The 12,297-nt window shown below is 45.3% G+C and overlaps 1 protein-coding gene across 1 annotated transcript; it reads left to right on the forward strand.

Moving 5' to 3' along the window:
• Nucleotides 1-346: 346 nt before the first annotated feature.
• Nucleotides 347-6,379, forward strand: si:dkey-29p10.4 (E3 ubiquitin/ISG15 ligase TRIM25). Its single transcript, XM_035642297.2, has 7 exons — nt 347-647; nt 2,443-3,389; nt 3,490-3,585; nt 4,510-4,758; nt 4,860-4,882; nt 5,106-5,260; nt 5,447-6,379. The coding sequence occupies exons 1-7, from the start codon at nt 395-397 to the stop codon at nt 5,989-5,991; spliced, it is 2,268 nt and encodes a 755-aa protein (XP_035498190.1). The 5' UTR covers nt 347-394; the 3' UTR covers nt 5,992-6,379.
• The last annotated feature ends 5,918 nt before the right edge of the window (nt 6,380-12,297 follow it).

The following is a 12,297-nucleotide window of genomic DNA, read 5'->3' on the forward strand; positions in this document are numbered from 1 at the left end:
AGAGGACTAAAAAAAACAAAAAATATGTATTTCTTAAAAAAATTATTCAAAGGGATTCATTTTCTTTTGATCGATCAAATGTCTAATTATTGCAGCGATATGAAATACAGTTCAGTCTGAATTGGGCTGTCCTGCACTGTGGGCACTTTTCCTTTGGATGCTTGCACTCGAGTGCTTCAAAGTAAATTGTAGAATGAATGACTTTTACTTGTGCTCTGCACATTGTGATGACGCAAAGGTCCGTTGTTGTTGTGACGCTGACTGGTAAATACGTGGACTGTACCTTTAAGACTTGAGCAGGGGGCGGGGCGGCGGGGATTCAAAACCGTGTAGCTCCGCCCCCGCCGCCGCACACCGCGGAAACAGGAACCAAACATCATCAGACCAAAACAAAATGGGAGCCTCGCTGGACACTCCGGCGTCCTGTCCCCTGTGCAGCGAGCTGACCCGCGACCCCGTCACCCTCAAGTGCAGTCACCGCTTCTGCCGACGATGCATCGGGGACCTGTGGAGCGTCACCCCGGACGGGCCGTACCACTGTCCGCAGTGGAGGTGTGGGACCGTGTACCGCACTCTGCCGTTCGACGGCAGCTCCATTTGGCCGACCAGCAGCACGAGCCGACGGGCTCAGCCTCCCAGCGCCGCGGGTACAGTTCCAACACCGGGTCACCGAGTGATCAAATATTAAAATGGTCCCAACACACACAAGTGAAGTGACTGACAGATGACCTCAGCTAAGTGAAGCTAACAGGCTAATGCTTCCTGTTTGTATCATGTACTCATCATGTTAGCTCCACTTGTTCTTCGGCTACTTCACTGAAACAACAGGAAATAGTCCACTTCATTTGATCCTTTACCAGTACGTCGATCAAAATGAAACAGTCCATCATAAGTAAAAAAAAAAAAAAAAAAAAAAGTCAAACTCGAGTGAACTCACAGAAGTAGTTTCAGCACAATGTTGGATTTGCAGAAGAATGACTGGTATAATTAATATATTCGTATTGTTATCATCAGATTATTAATGCTGATGCACTTATATATAGGCATGTTAACTGCTGAAATGCTTCTTTTTTTTTTAACCAAAATGAAGAACTTGAAAAGCTGGAGATAATTTAGTGTGTGCTGCTGCTTTTCCTAGCATGACCATAATGTATGAGTATCTTTAGAGTTTGGAGGGTTGGTCAGACAAGACTTAAACTCAAACATTTTCTGATATGTTATAAACAAAACCAATAACTGAATGAAGTAGGACCAACAGATCAATTGTTGATTCAAAAACAATATGTTGGAGGCAGCGCTACTATACTGTGACAACAGACTTTGGAAGATGATGTTTTTGCAAGTCAACCATAAAGTAGCTATTAACTATCTAGCTTATTGGAGTAAATATTGCAATGTTTCCCTAGTCGTATAACTATGAAGTAGCATAAAGAATATTATTTAATTAGTGTTTAAGTAATTGTATCCAGCTTCTTTCTGCCTCTGGTTTCATGCAACAGGTGAACTCACATGTTTAAAATATCATTAGCTCCCGAGTTATTTAGACACAATACTCCTCTGTGTTTATTTACACTGACAGAAGCTGAACTTTGATTTCTTGTGATAACAGTCACTGAGGGTAAAAGTCTAATTTTGTAGCGTGTTCTTGAGTAATGTTTGTGCCCATGCAGTTTTCAAAAATTACCATGAGGGTTTTTTAGACCTTTTTTTTTTAGACTCAGGGATTCCAGACGTGACTTTAAATCACAGCTGCGCAGACGGCTGCAAGCGTGAGCCAGTTCAAGTTCAATATCAATCGTACCGCGGTGCACCAGTCTGACATTCAGGATCAGTGTCTGTGTACACAAGGCTGACCTGAAAGTGACCGTTGCCATGGTAACCAGCATCCAAATCTGTATTACATTTGTTTTTTATTATAGAAGCATTACGACAAAAATCGATAGATAGATAGATATCTTTATTCTTTCCTGAGGGAGATTACTGTGTCACAGCAGGAATAACATAGATCATACAAACGCATTCAGACAAAAGATAGGTAAAATACACCAACTATATTTGTATACCTACATACATAACCTACTATACAACTAGATAAAATAAATAGAATACAATTAATTGAAAAAAGTAGGGTTAGGATATAAAAAAAATATTTTGCAGTTAACGTGCATTTTCTTTTAGATAAGTCTCCTCTCCTGCCACAAAGGCGAGTCATTATAAGTGTAAGTGGCAGTCTTTGTTATAACGGAGTTGACGGAGTGACTTACAAGTTTCAGCAACAATAGTGCAACAAAGTGTTTGTAGTAACTTCCAAATAAATGCTTTTACAAATCTGTAACTGCTAAAATGCGGCAAGCAAACACATTTGAATGCAGTGTTGCTGGCCAATATGCCGCTTGTATTGCTGTAGATGTGCTAAATCAATATTCTGTTCTGTTTTTTAAGCCACATTAAGAAATAATGAGCAAAACAAATTTGACTCAATCTTGGGGAGGCCCTCGCTCACCAGCCGACTCCTGGGGAAGAGAAAGGCCAGCACCCCGGCGCCAGAGCAACCTGACACGAAGCGATCAACTGCGGAATCTCCCCGTGAGCCGTCTCGTGACATTGAGACACCCACCACTTCAGCCTCTGTACTGTGGCCTTGGGTTGAGACGTCCCAGAAACAAGTGCACCCAGAATCTGCACAGAGTGAGCATGGTGATGGCCCTTCCTCGCGTGACAGGTCTGACAGCAGGGCGGTACCTGCGAGTGATGTGCCACAAGCCGTCTCAAGCCATCAGAGCCAGCGTGAACCCGAAGTCGTCATGGTGGATGACTCTGACAGCTCAAATGAAGTAGACATATGTGATGCTCCTCCTCTTGACAACCCCAGAAAAGACACACAGATGACAGGAATTCATGCATCACCAAAGAAACCGATCTCACCTTCCAACTCTGATTCTTTTCCTGGCCTCTCAGAGCCAGATAAACACGGATCTCCTGTAAAGCACATCCAGCCACCTCTGGTATTCCCCAAACATCCTGCTGCTTCAGGATCCTCGAGTCGCGTTGGCATCTTTTCCACGGCGGAGAACAAAAACACCAGCCATGTGCCCTGCCATTATTGCCCTAAGAGTGGGTATCAGTCTGCCGTGAAGACATGTCTGGTGTGCGGAGCTTCCATGTGTTCAGAGCACCTGCGCCCCCACCTGGACTCCCCCGTGTTCCAGAATCACACCCTGGTTCCTCCAGTGGAGGACATTTCTCCCTGGAGGTGCCAGGAACACCAGGAGATCAACCGGATCTACTGTCGGCAGTGCGCAGTGTGCGTGTGCACGGTGTGTACCGTCATTGGCTCCCACCGCGACCACGTCTGCATCGGCATCCGGGAGGCGGAGAGAGAGCTCAGGGTGAGTGGCGAATCATAGAACCATGCTGTACATACGGTAGATACACACGGCAGTTATGATAATTTAAAGGGGTTTTTTTCTGCACGCATTTTCCCCCAAGGGCAACCTGAAACAAGAGATCAAACAACTGCAGGATGCCGAACAGTTCGTGGAGAACAGAGTGACTGAGCTTACACAGAAGAAAGAGACCTTCAGAGTAAGAGAACAAACTCTGCACTGCACTCAAATTGTGTTTTCATTAACTGCTCAGTAACGCAGGAGTAGATTCATTTTCTAAAAAAATGTCCGGTGTTGTAAGGACCTAAGTGGGATAAGACGCTGGAGGACTCCCCTCTGTGTGGTTACAGGGCTGCACACATCGTGATCTTACCATTGGCTGTACTCGGGACTTACAGCTCTGTGATGTTTCTCTCTCTTCGTCTTTAACCTCGTGAGGCTGCAGGATTTCTTGCAAGCGAGAAAACGTGGAATTGCATCAGAATCCATTTGAAAAACTCTCAAAACCCTGGAACCAATGTTGTGTGGTTCAATGTAGACCTGCTCTATATTTACATGTAAAAAGGTTTCCTTGTGAACGTCACGTACCCCCCATGTCTCTGACTCTCTCAGAATTTCTCTCAAACGGCCCTCGGTCGTAGTTTCATCTGTAGGTGACAATTTTCCTCCAGTGTTGTGCGAGAGACCCGTCTCACACGACTGAGAACTGTGTGGTCAGTGTGCAGTGTGAACGTAGTGTCGAGTGAAACGACACCTGTGGTTTACCACGCGTTGCTCACATTTACATCCTCACTCTCTCTCTAACGCTTTCCACAAAGTTCGCCTCCCATTTTTGTCGAAGACAGACTCGCCTGTACGCTCGACTGGTGAGTGTGTCTACACCTGATGACCTTGTTTGATCAGTGGCTCCGTAGGTTGTGGGATTTTGAAAAAACGGTGCCTGGAAGTGGCAAAGAAGTGACGTTGTGTTGGATTAGTGTTTCTAACGTGGGGAAGTGTGTGAGAATGGGCTTATAGCAGTTGCTTATAGGTATTCCAGATTTATAATTGCCACATCGCCACTGCGATGACAAATTGTAAAAAATATAGCGATACATGACACTGATTTGTATGTTGTGTCCAGGTGGTTTTAAGTGAGGCTCGAGAAGGGGTGCAGCAGCAGTATGGAGCCATCAGAGAGGCCCTGGAGCAGGAGGAGCAATCGGCCCTTCGGTGTGTGATGAAGGAGGAGGGCAGGGTTCTGGGCGGTCTAGAGGAGAAACTCGGCCACCTCCGGAGCTCCCTGCTTTCCGTCCAGCAGGGCCTCCACACCCTGGAGGGGCTGGCTGACACCAGGGGAGACAAACGCATCCAGGAGCAGGCCTTCATTATGGTGAGTTGGCTGTCAAAGGGTGTTGTTGGTAAACTGTCTGAAATACTTGGTTTAAAAACTAGCCCAAAGGAAATGTCTGTTTCTTCTTTTTCACCGGACAGGAGTACAGCAAAACATCCCAGATGTAAGTGGATTTTCATTTAACTTCTACCTTGTTGCATGGAAAGCAACGATTTAGCTGTGGTTTCTGTGTAGCCCTCTTTTCACGGGAGATTTATCGAATCTTGTTTAATCTTGCTAAAACATGACAACTATAATAAATAACAGCTGAATATTTGTGTTGCTTGTTTGCTCATTTGTGTTCATGTATTTTGAACATATAATTCTCCTGCTCCTTTCCCCCCCAGGGTTAGTAACATGGGGAGCCGTGTGGAGCAGTTCGAGGCTCCAGAGGAAGTGGATCGGGCCCGGCTCAAATGTTTGCAGAGGTGGACTGAGAAGCGGCTCGAAGCGGTCACCCTCACTGTGTCCGGCAAAGACAGAGACCTCTACAGATTGCTCTGTGAGTAACCTGTTTACTTTCCACTTACTGTTGAATCGCATCAAATTAAAGTAAAGGAACCAAATGCATCCTGTAGGCCCCAAAAGTCCCACATTCAATTAGTGTCACTGTAAATCTAATTTAGAATAAATCAAATCAAATTTTTCTGATCTAAAAATTCTTATTGTTTTCCTTTCCTGTGTACAGATGGCACCAGCCCCCTCTTGGATGCAGATACAGCTCATTCCAAGTTGCAGCTGTCTGAGAACAACAGGAAGGTGACCTACAGCGAGGCTCAGCAGTTCTACCCCGAGCACGAGGAACGCTTCAGCTCCTTCCCACAGGTCCTGGCCTCCTCTTCCCTGGAGAGGGGCCGCTGGTACTGGGAGGCGAACGTGTCCGTGGACGAGGGACGGTGGAAGGTGGGGCTGTGCGAGGCGCAGATAGAGAGGAAGGGTCAAAGGGACAACTCTCGCCTGGGCTTCAACAGCCACTCCTGGTGCCTCTCCTGCGACAGACGCAAGGTCGAAGTTCTGCACAACAAAGTGTCTCTTCCTGTGGATGTGGACAGGCTGCAGAGGGTGGGAGTGTTCCTCGACTTTGACGAGGGCATTTTATCATTCTTTAATGCGACACCAGGGGGCAGTCTAACATTAATACATTCCTATAAGCACAGATTCACTGATCCTCTTTACCCTGCTTTGTCTGTGTCTAAAACACAGCTGGCCATCTGCGACCTCTTCCAGACTTAAAACCATGTCATACTGGCATGTCAGCTCTGCGGTGAATTTAGAATACACAAAAGCACAGTGCCTTACTTTTTTATATACATAAAACCATTTCTTCATTTAAAAAATATTCTTTTGTACTTAGGCAAAAAATGTGATTTTACATCGTTTGATGGCACTGAAACTGTATCACTGCTGTTCACTATACATTGTACATGTAACATTTCAAACAGCAGTTTTTATATGAGGATTTTAATTTTTGTAAGTTTTAAATTTGAGATTGTCAGTGAAGAAATGAGCAATGTTTTACATGAGAGGTTAAGTGTTCATTAATATAAAGAAAACTGATGAGGATAATTTGTCCATTTTTGAATGCTTGTTAGAATTAAATGTGTTGAAATGTTCAGTTAAACCTTCCTTTTTCTTCTCACCAAGTCACTTGATATTTGCATTTATATAGAGACACAGGTGTGTGAGTGCGTGGTGTGTTTTCCTCTCAACAGGTGACAGTTGGTGTGCCAACATTAAACTCCCACCGCGCGTGAGCTTTACTGACTTTAAACACCGCCTTTGGAGCAAACTGATTATAACATCACAGATCGCTGCTCTCACTAAATGTCTCCTCGGAGGCTCATGTATTCTGACCGGGGGTCTGCGCTGTTGACGTCATCCAGAGGGATCAAGGTGGAGTTTACATAAACTCCCTCTGGATGACGCAACGTGAAGCAACAGCGTGCCAGTGGTTTAGGGACAGCTGGCCGCGGATCACCGCTTGATCTGAACATGCTGTGTTATTGAGTAACTTGAAATCTGCAGGATGAAGTGAACTACGACTGAAATGAAGGGGAATGGAGCTTTGTGAAAGGGTGAAGTCTAATCAGCAACAGGTTTTTTTTTTATGGCTTAAAAGCTTATATTCAGCCTTGTGACAGACCAATATTTGGCATCATTTCAGACACTTGAATCCACGCAGGTGCACCGGTCGGCCATGGCAACAATTTCACACTTGGCGTCACATGATCCAAAGGTAGTCAGAAAACCTCTGGAGGCTGTGCTCTCGTTCGCTCTCGTCCTCCCCAGCTGGCACATGAAGGCCGAACGCAAGACATGTCTGAGAGGGAGAGAGGAGGAGGAGGGGGTTTAACAGTCAGTATAATTAAATTCTCCTCTCCCATCCCATCTAGTGGTCCCTCAAACTCAGCCAGGCTCTTACAGGCTTCTCCAGACATTGGCTTCCATTAGACGAGAGGAGCTGAGGGCTGGCATGCTGGATAGTTATTGAGGAATCAAATGAGCGTGATGCATTGAAAGCTTGCAACGGCTTCATTGGCTCCTAATGGGGCATCGGCAAATCAAGGGAAGGAGGTGATCATTAGTGACCCCCAGCCAGCAGCCTCCTATAATCCTCGAGGTAACAGCCTCAGAGACTGCTTGTCAAAGTGTCTTCACATAACGAAGATACCCTCACCCACAGTACGGCTGGCGGTTGCGGTGACATGCACCTCGGTATTTGTGCCTCAAAGGAATATGCACAGAATCAAATCCCGGCATCAGCGAGTCAGCGAGTCAGCGAGATATCAGCGAACGGTGATGAATTATCCAGGGGATGGGGCCTAACGCTTCTGCCTGTTACGATGGCAGTAAGCTTCGGTAGATTTATGGTAATATGTTGTTTCTTCCTACTGGTACTCTCAAAGGCAAATAAACAGAAATCAACTGGAGCGACGACGCTTTTTGAAATCAATACTTAATTAAAGGGGATTTTAGACTCATCCAACTTCTGAGAATAGTCTTATATTGATGGATGTTTGTTTTTTTATAACTTCAGGAAATGCCTTTCTTCTCCAGTGGATTGGTACTGACGCAGTATGGTAAGTGGGTCAAAGTGGGTCTCATATGTGAAGCTTCCTCAGTCAGCGCATCTCCTTTGGATTTTTTATGCTTTTTACCTCTTGCAGTCGTCAGAAAGGAAAGTGGAATGGCATGAAATCACAGAGGACGGAGGTTTTCAAACAGACTGTGTGGGCAGCAACTCTTCCACTTTAATCGCTGTCTGAATGCCATCAAAATGTCACTTTTTCCTCTGTTCTCACTTTTTTGATTTTATCAGTGACCTTATGACAGATTGCCAAAAGGTTTTTAAACAATTTCTACTTCACTTTTAGGGATAGATGTATAGTGCCATTCGATGTGGGTTATGTAGTTCTTTGTCTTTGCAGTGACTGTGATTTCTTTTGCTCCTGGACTGGGAACAGCATCCGTGGGAGAGTGTGCCCCCGGTCCGCCTTTACCTCCTGGGTCAAGATCAGTCAAACCCTCTGATTACGGTCAGTTGTCTCAGTGGCTCCAGTTTGTACCTCTCATGTTACCATTACATTAGATTCACAGAGCATCAGGAAGATAATCACCCAACAGCCTCTGTAGGCATAGTTTTGAGTTCAGGAGACATTTTCACTCCCTGTGTCGATCAGACACACATTACATGGACGCCTATACGCTGCCAATGTACAAGTATGACCAGGGGTTGCCGCAGTCCACACACATACCTCTAGTAGCCATATTTCTTGTTGGCTTGACAACAGTTGGTTGGGCTCAGGTGAGCGGGAGGTCTCACCTGCCAGACTCTGTACGGTCCATGGAAATCTGAGACAGGAGAGGTAATGGGCCTATTGTTGAGTGGCGTGCCAATTCTCATCCTTCACCATCTCCTCTCCCCCCTGGCAAATCAATTTACTCCCGACTGTGCCACAGCAAACGCCTCATGACTTTTCATGAGTGAATATATCTCAGGATACGTCCTTCAGCCGTGGGCTGGACTGACGAAATCCAATTTGATTCGATGTCTGCGCTGCTCTCACATGAGCATAGTTTACAGTGGAAATGTACAAGCTACAGTGCCAGTCAGTCGAAGCCTTTCTTTCCTCCGACCAAAATTCAATTCAACTCAGTCGACCAAAAGACACATGATCTATCTTGGAGAGAAAACAGCTTCATAGTTTCTCATTGAACCCTCTTGGGTTTAAAGTAGGAACCCAAAATCCTCCCCCTCTCTCTGACAAAGAAACCATCTCATGTCCCATGTATGTATTTAAGGGGAAGAGAAAGTGGTCTCAGACTTTTGATCTGACAGAAGCCTCTGATTGGAAGCACCGGCCTCCATACTGAACACTCTTCTTTTGAAACAATGACAAACGGTGGTACACTAGTAAATGTGGCTTTGTCCCTGGAGAATGATTTTCAAGAACAAGTTCTGCTCCATTGCTGGAGTCTAACAGAAGATCCATGAAGTTACATAATCTCGTTTTGAATCACTTCCTGTGATACTGTAACCTGAGGGTGATTCCGATCAATTAAACCCAATGGTCAGTCGATAAAGAGACTTCCAGATTTTCTTTCACATCATCTGTGCTTATTTCTGAACTTCCTGGCTCCTCCTCCTCGCTGCCTTTTGGGACTCCCCCGTTGTCTTGGTAGGACTTAATGAAATGGTATTTGCTGAGATGAACTGAACCAGTTCTCAGATCCAATCCTTTCTGCAACTTCATTTTCCGGGCTGGCACCTTTGGGACTGTTCATCTCTCCGCTTTCCCCTCTGAGGCTTTGTCTTGTTCCGTGCCCAAAGCTGCGGATTTCCCATCGCACACATCGTCACCAAAGAAACAGAGCATCCTTGTGTATTTAATATTTTATATCCAGAGCATTGCAGTGTTTGTTTCGCCTTCTACCATCCCGCTCAAGTGCAGCTCAGAGCGCGGCTCGACCATCTGCCTGAGATAATTGTGGATGGACAAGCAAACACGTCTCTTCGCTGAAAAGACGAAACAACTATTGATAAAGCCATCAATGTAGCAGCCGAGGACACAGTGTCGCTGCGTGTGCGTGTATCACATGAGCTTTCTCGTGTGAGTCTTAGAGGTGTCCCCACTTTGTCTCATTAGAAATCAAATTGCTGAGTGAGAATGTTATGGTTCATTATTTCTGTCAAAGCGATGCACTCCTACCACCCTCATCATAGGCCGGACACACACTCAGATCATGGAGAGACTGTGTCTCAAGAAATTCTTTGACATTCTTGAAAGGTTTTGTCTTGCTAATAGTTAGATGGGAACACTGATACTAGTCTCAGATCGCTCTGCCAAATATCAAGCTCGACCGTCAAATTAAAGGTAGTCCACTATGAAAACGAACATGTGAAATTGCTAGGATTTTTAAATTAAGTGAACGAACACTATCCATTGGCTTCGTAAACTTAGCAACGTATTGGATTTAGCCACCTTTATTCAGTATCATTCTTAAAGTTGCTTTCAATACTTGATACTTAATAATAATTACTGAAGGGCAAAACACAAAATTGTAAGTTTTGACCCGAGTGGAGGCCTGGCGAGTTGAAAACGGGGTCTGCTGAGCATTTCTGCAGGGGTTTGTAGCCACATGCTTAACCAACTCCCATCTCTCTTCAAGGGGAAACATCGATGTCCTGAAGGTGTTTTGATTTTGATTAGTAAAGGAATTCACTTCCTGCAGTAGTTACACAGGTACAGCGAGTCGTCCACCAAACAGAAGGTCGGTGCTTCAATCCTCAGCTGCCCCAGTTTGCATGCCAAAGTGTCCTTGGGCAAGACACTGAACCCCTAAATTGCCCCCGACGGCTGTGCCGGCAGTGTGTGAATGAGAAATATTTAGTAAAGTCTTATTTAAATGCGGCAAATTTGTGGCCATCTAAAATTTGATTTGACAAACATAATGTTTAGTATTCCATGTGTGCATATAAAAGTTAATTGTTAAATCCCCAAACCCTGGCAAACAGTGTCACCTCATAACATTTACATCTCAAAATGATACATTTAAAAAAATCTGCTTCTGTAAGTTGCCATGAATTTTGGGTTGTTTTTTTTGTTTTTTTTACATTTTTGCAGTGAATGCCCATTAAGCCTTATTAGTGAACACGCACAATATCAGGCAGAGCCAGGTGGGCTACTTCCCCATGTTTCCATTTTTTTTGTGCTGAGCTACGCTACTGTAACTGGCTGGCTTCAGCGTTGTGTTCGGCATGCAGGTGGAGGGGGTATTCATCTTCTCACCAAAGTCTCTGTGTATTCCCCTGAATGTCAAACTGATGCTTTAACTGTGGGCCAGTTCCAAAGGGTGTTACAGCAGGACAGAAGCAGACCGCCAAAGACAAAAGGGTTAGTGATAATGGGTGGAAACTTAAACTACTGGCTAATGTGAGTGCAGCCATCTCCTGTGAGAATCAACACAGCAGCATTTCCAGTGGGAGGAATGACGACCCGACAGCAACCGGTTCAGGCTCTGATGTCCACGGTTCGGTTAAATGCACTCAGTCACAGCTTATTTTGCACTTGGTCTGATAATGTTCCGGAGCGCCTCGGGGGGGAAAACCCTGCAAAGTTACGATCCATCATGCAGATCACTTTATTGCTGGTGATAAGTGAAAAGCTGTAAATGAAACAAGGCAATTAACGTCCATCTATTGTGTGACAGCGTACGTTTTTAATGGTGACCGTGGGAGAGGTGTCCTCCACCTCCCCGGCATCAAAATGTCAGCCAGGAGAGCGCTCTTGACCTCCAGCAAATGCCCATGGCACTGGACTTCCGCGAGAGACTCCACACACAGCGACCGAGAGACGCAGCAACCGGAGGTGATCATCAGTTCTGCACAAGTTCCCCAATCCTCGCTGTATTCACCCAACGCTTTCATTTCCCCCCTGACTTCCTCCCCGGGCCTACTCTCAGCCGTCTGGAATGTTTTTCTATCGCTGATGTAGAGAGGAGTTTACAGTTTTCATGCTAATTGGCATGATGCTGTCTGAGCCCATGGGTGGAAATATCTGATATGAAATCTGACATTACTGCAGTTTTTACGAGGACTTGAAATCTCAATGCAAATGTGTCAACCAGGGCATCTCCAGTCCCGACATCTCAGCAGCTCTGAATCGTTAATGTGTGGGCTGTTTCCATCGTCTTCGCTATGAGCAGACTGGTATTTCTGATAGTTCCTTGAACTAAGTTTCTGACGAGTCCCCGAATGAAGCATGCTCATTAAAGATGACATCTTCACCGCTCCCCAACACTATTTCTCGCCTTTTTCCCTTGCACTTTCTTTTGGACCATTACTAATTCCCTCAGCTCCCTCACCCTGTCTTCCACTCACACTGTCATTTGTCTCCCTCCGAGCTTTTGCTGACTCGAGCGATTTGTCCACATCTCATATTCGGTCTCATGGTGAAATGTGAATAACGTCTGTGTCCCTGGGGCAGCTGGCTGGCCCCTACTGAATATACACTGTGAGTCTGCGTGCCTCCACCCATG

The sequence above is a fragment of the Scophthalmus maximus genome, chromosome 7, assembly GCF_022379125.1.
Source record: "Scophthalmus maximus strain ysfricsl-2021 chromosome 7, ASM2237912v1, whole genome shotgun sequence".
NCBI lineage: Eukaryota > Metazoa > Chordata > Actinopteri > Pleuronectiformes > Scophthalmidae > Scophthalmus > Scophthalmus maximus.

Bases quoted from the DNA above. Each gene is read 5' to 3' on its own strand.
- si:dkey-29p10.4 (XM_035642297.2), top strand. From the start codon at position 395: ATGGGAGCCTCGCTGGACACTCCGGCGTCCTGTCCCCTGTGCAGCGAG. The intron at 3,390-3,489 runs GTGAGTGGCGAA...TTTTCCCCCAAG, and splicing joins AGGCGGAGAGAGAGCTCAGG to GGCAACCTGAAACAAGAGAT. The intron at 4,883-5,105 runs GTAAGTGGATTT...TTTCCCCCCCAG, and splicing joins TACAGCAAAACATCCCAGAT to GGTTAGTAACATGGGGAGCC.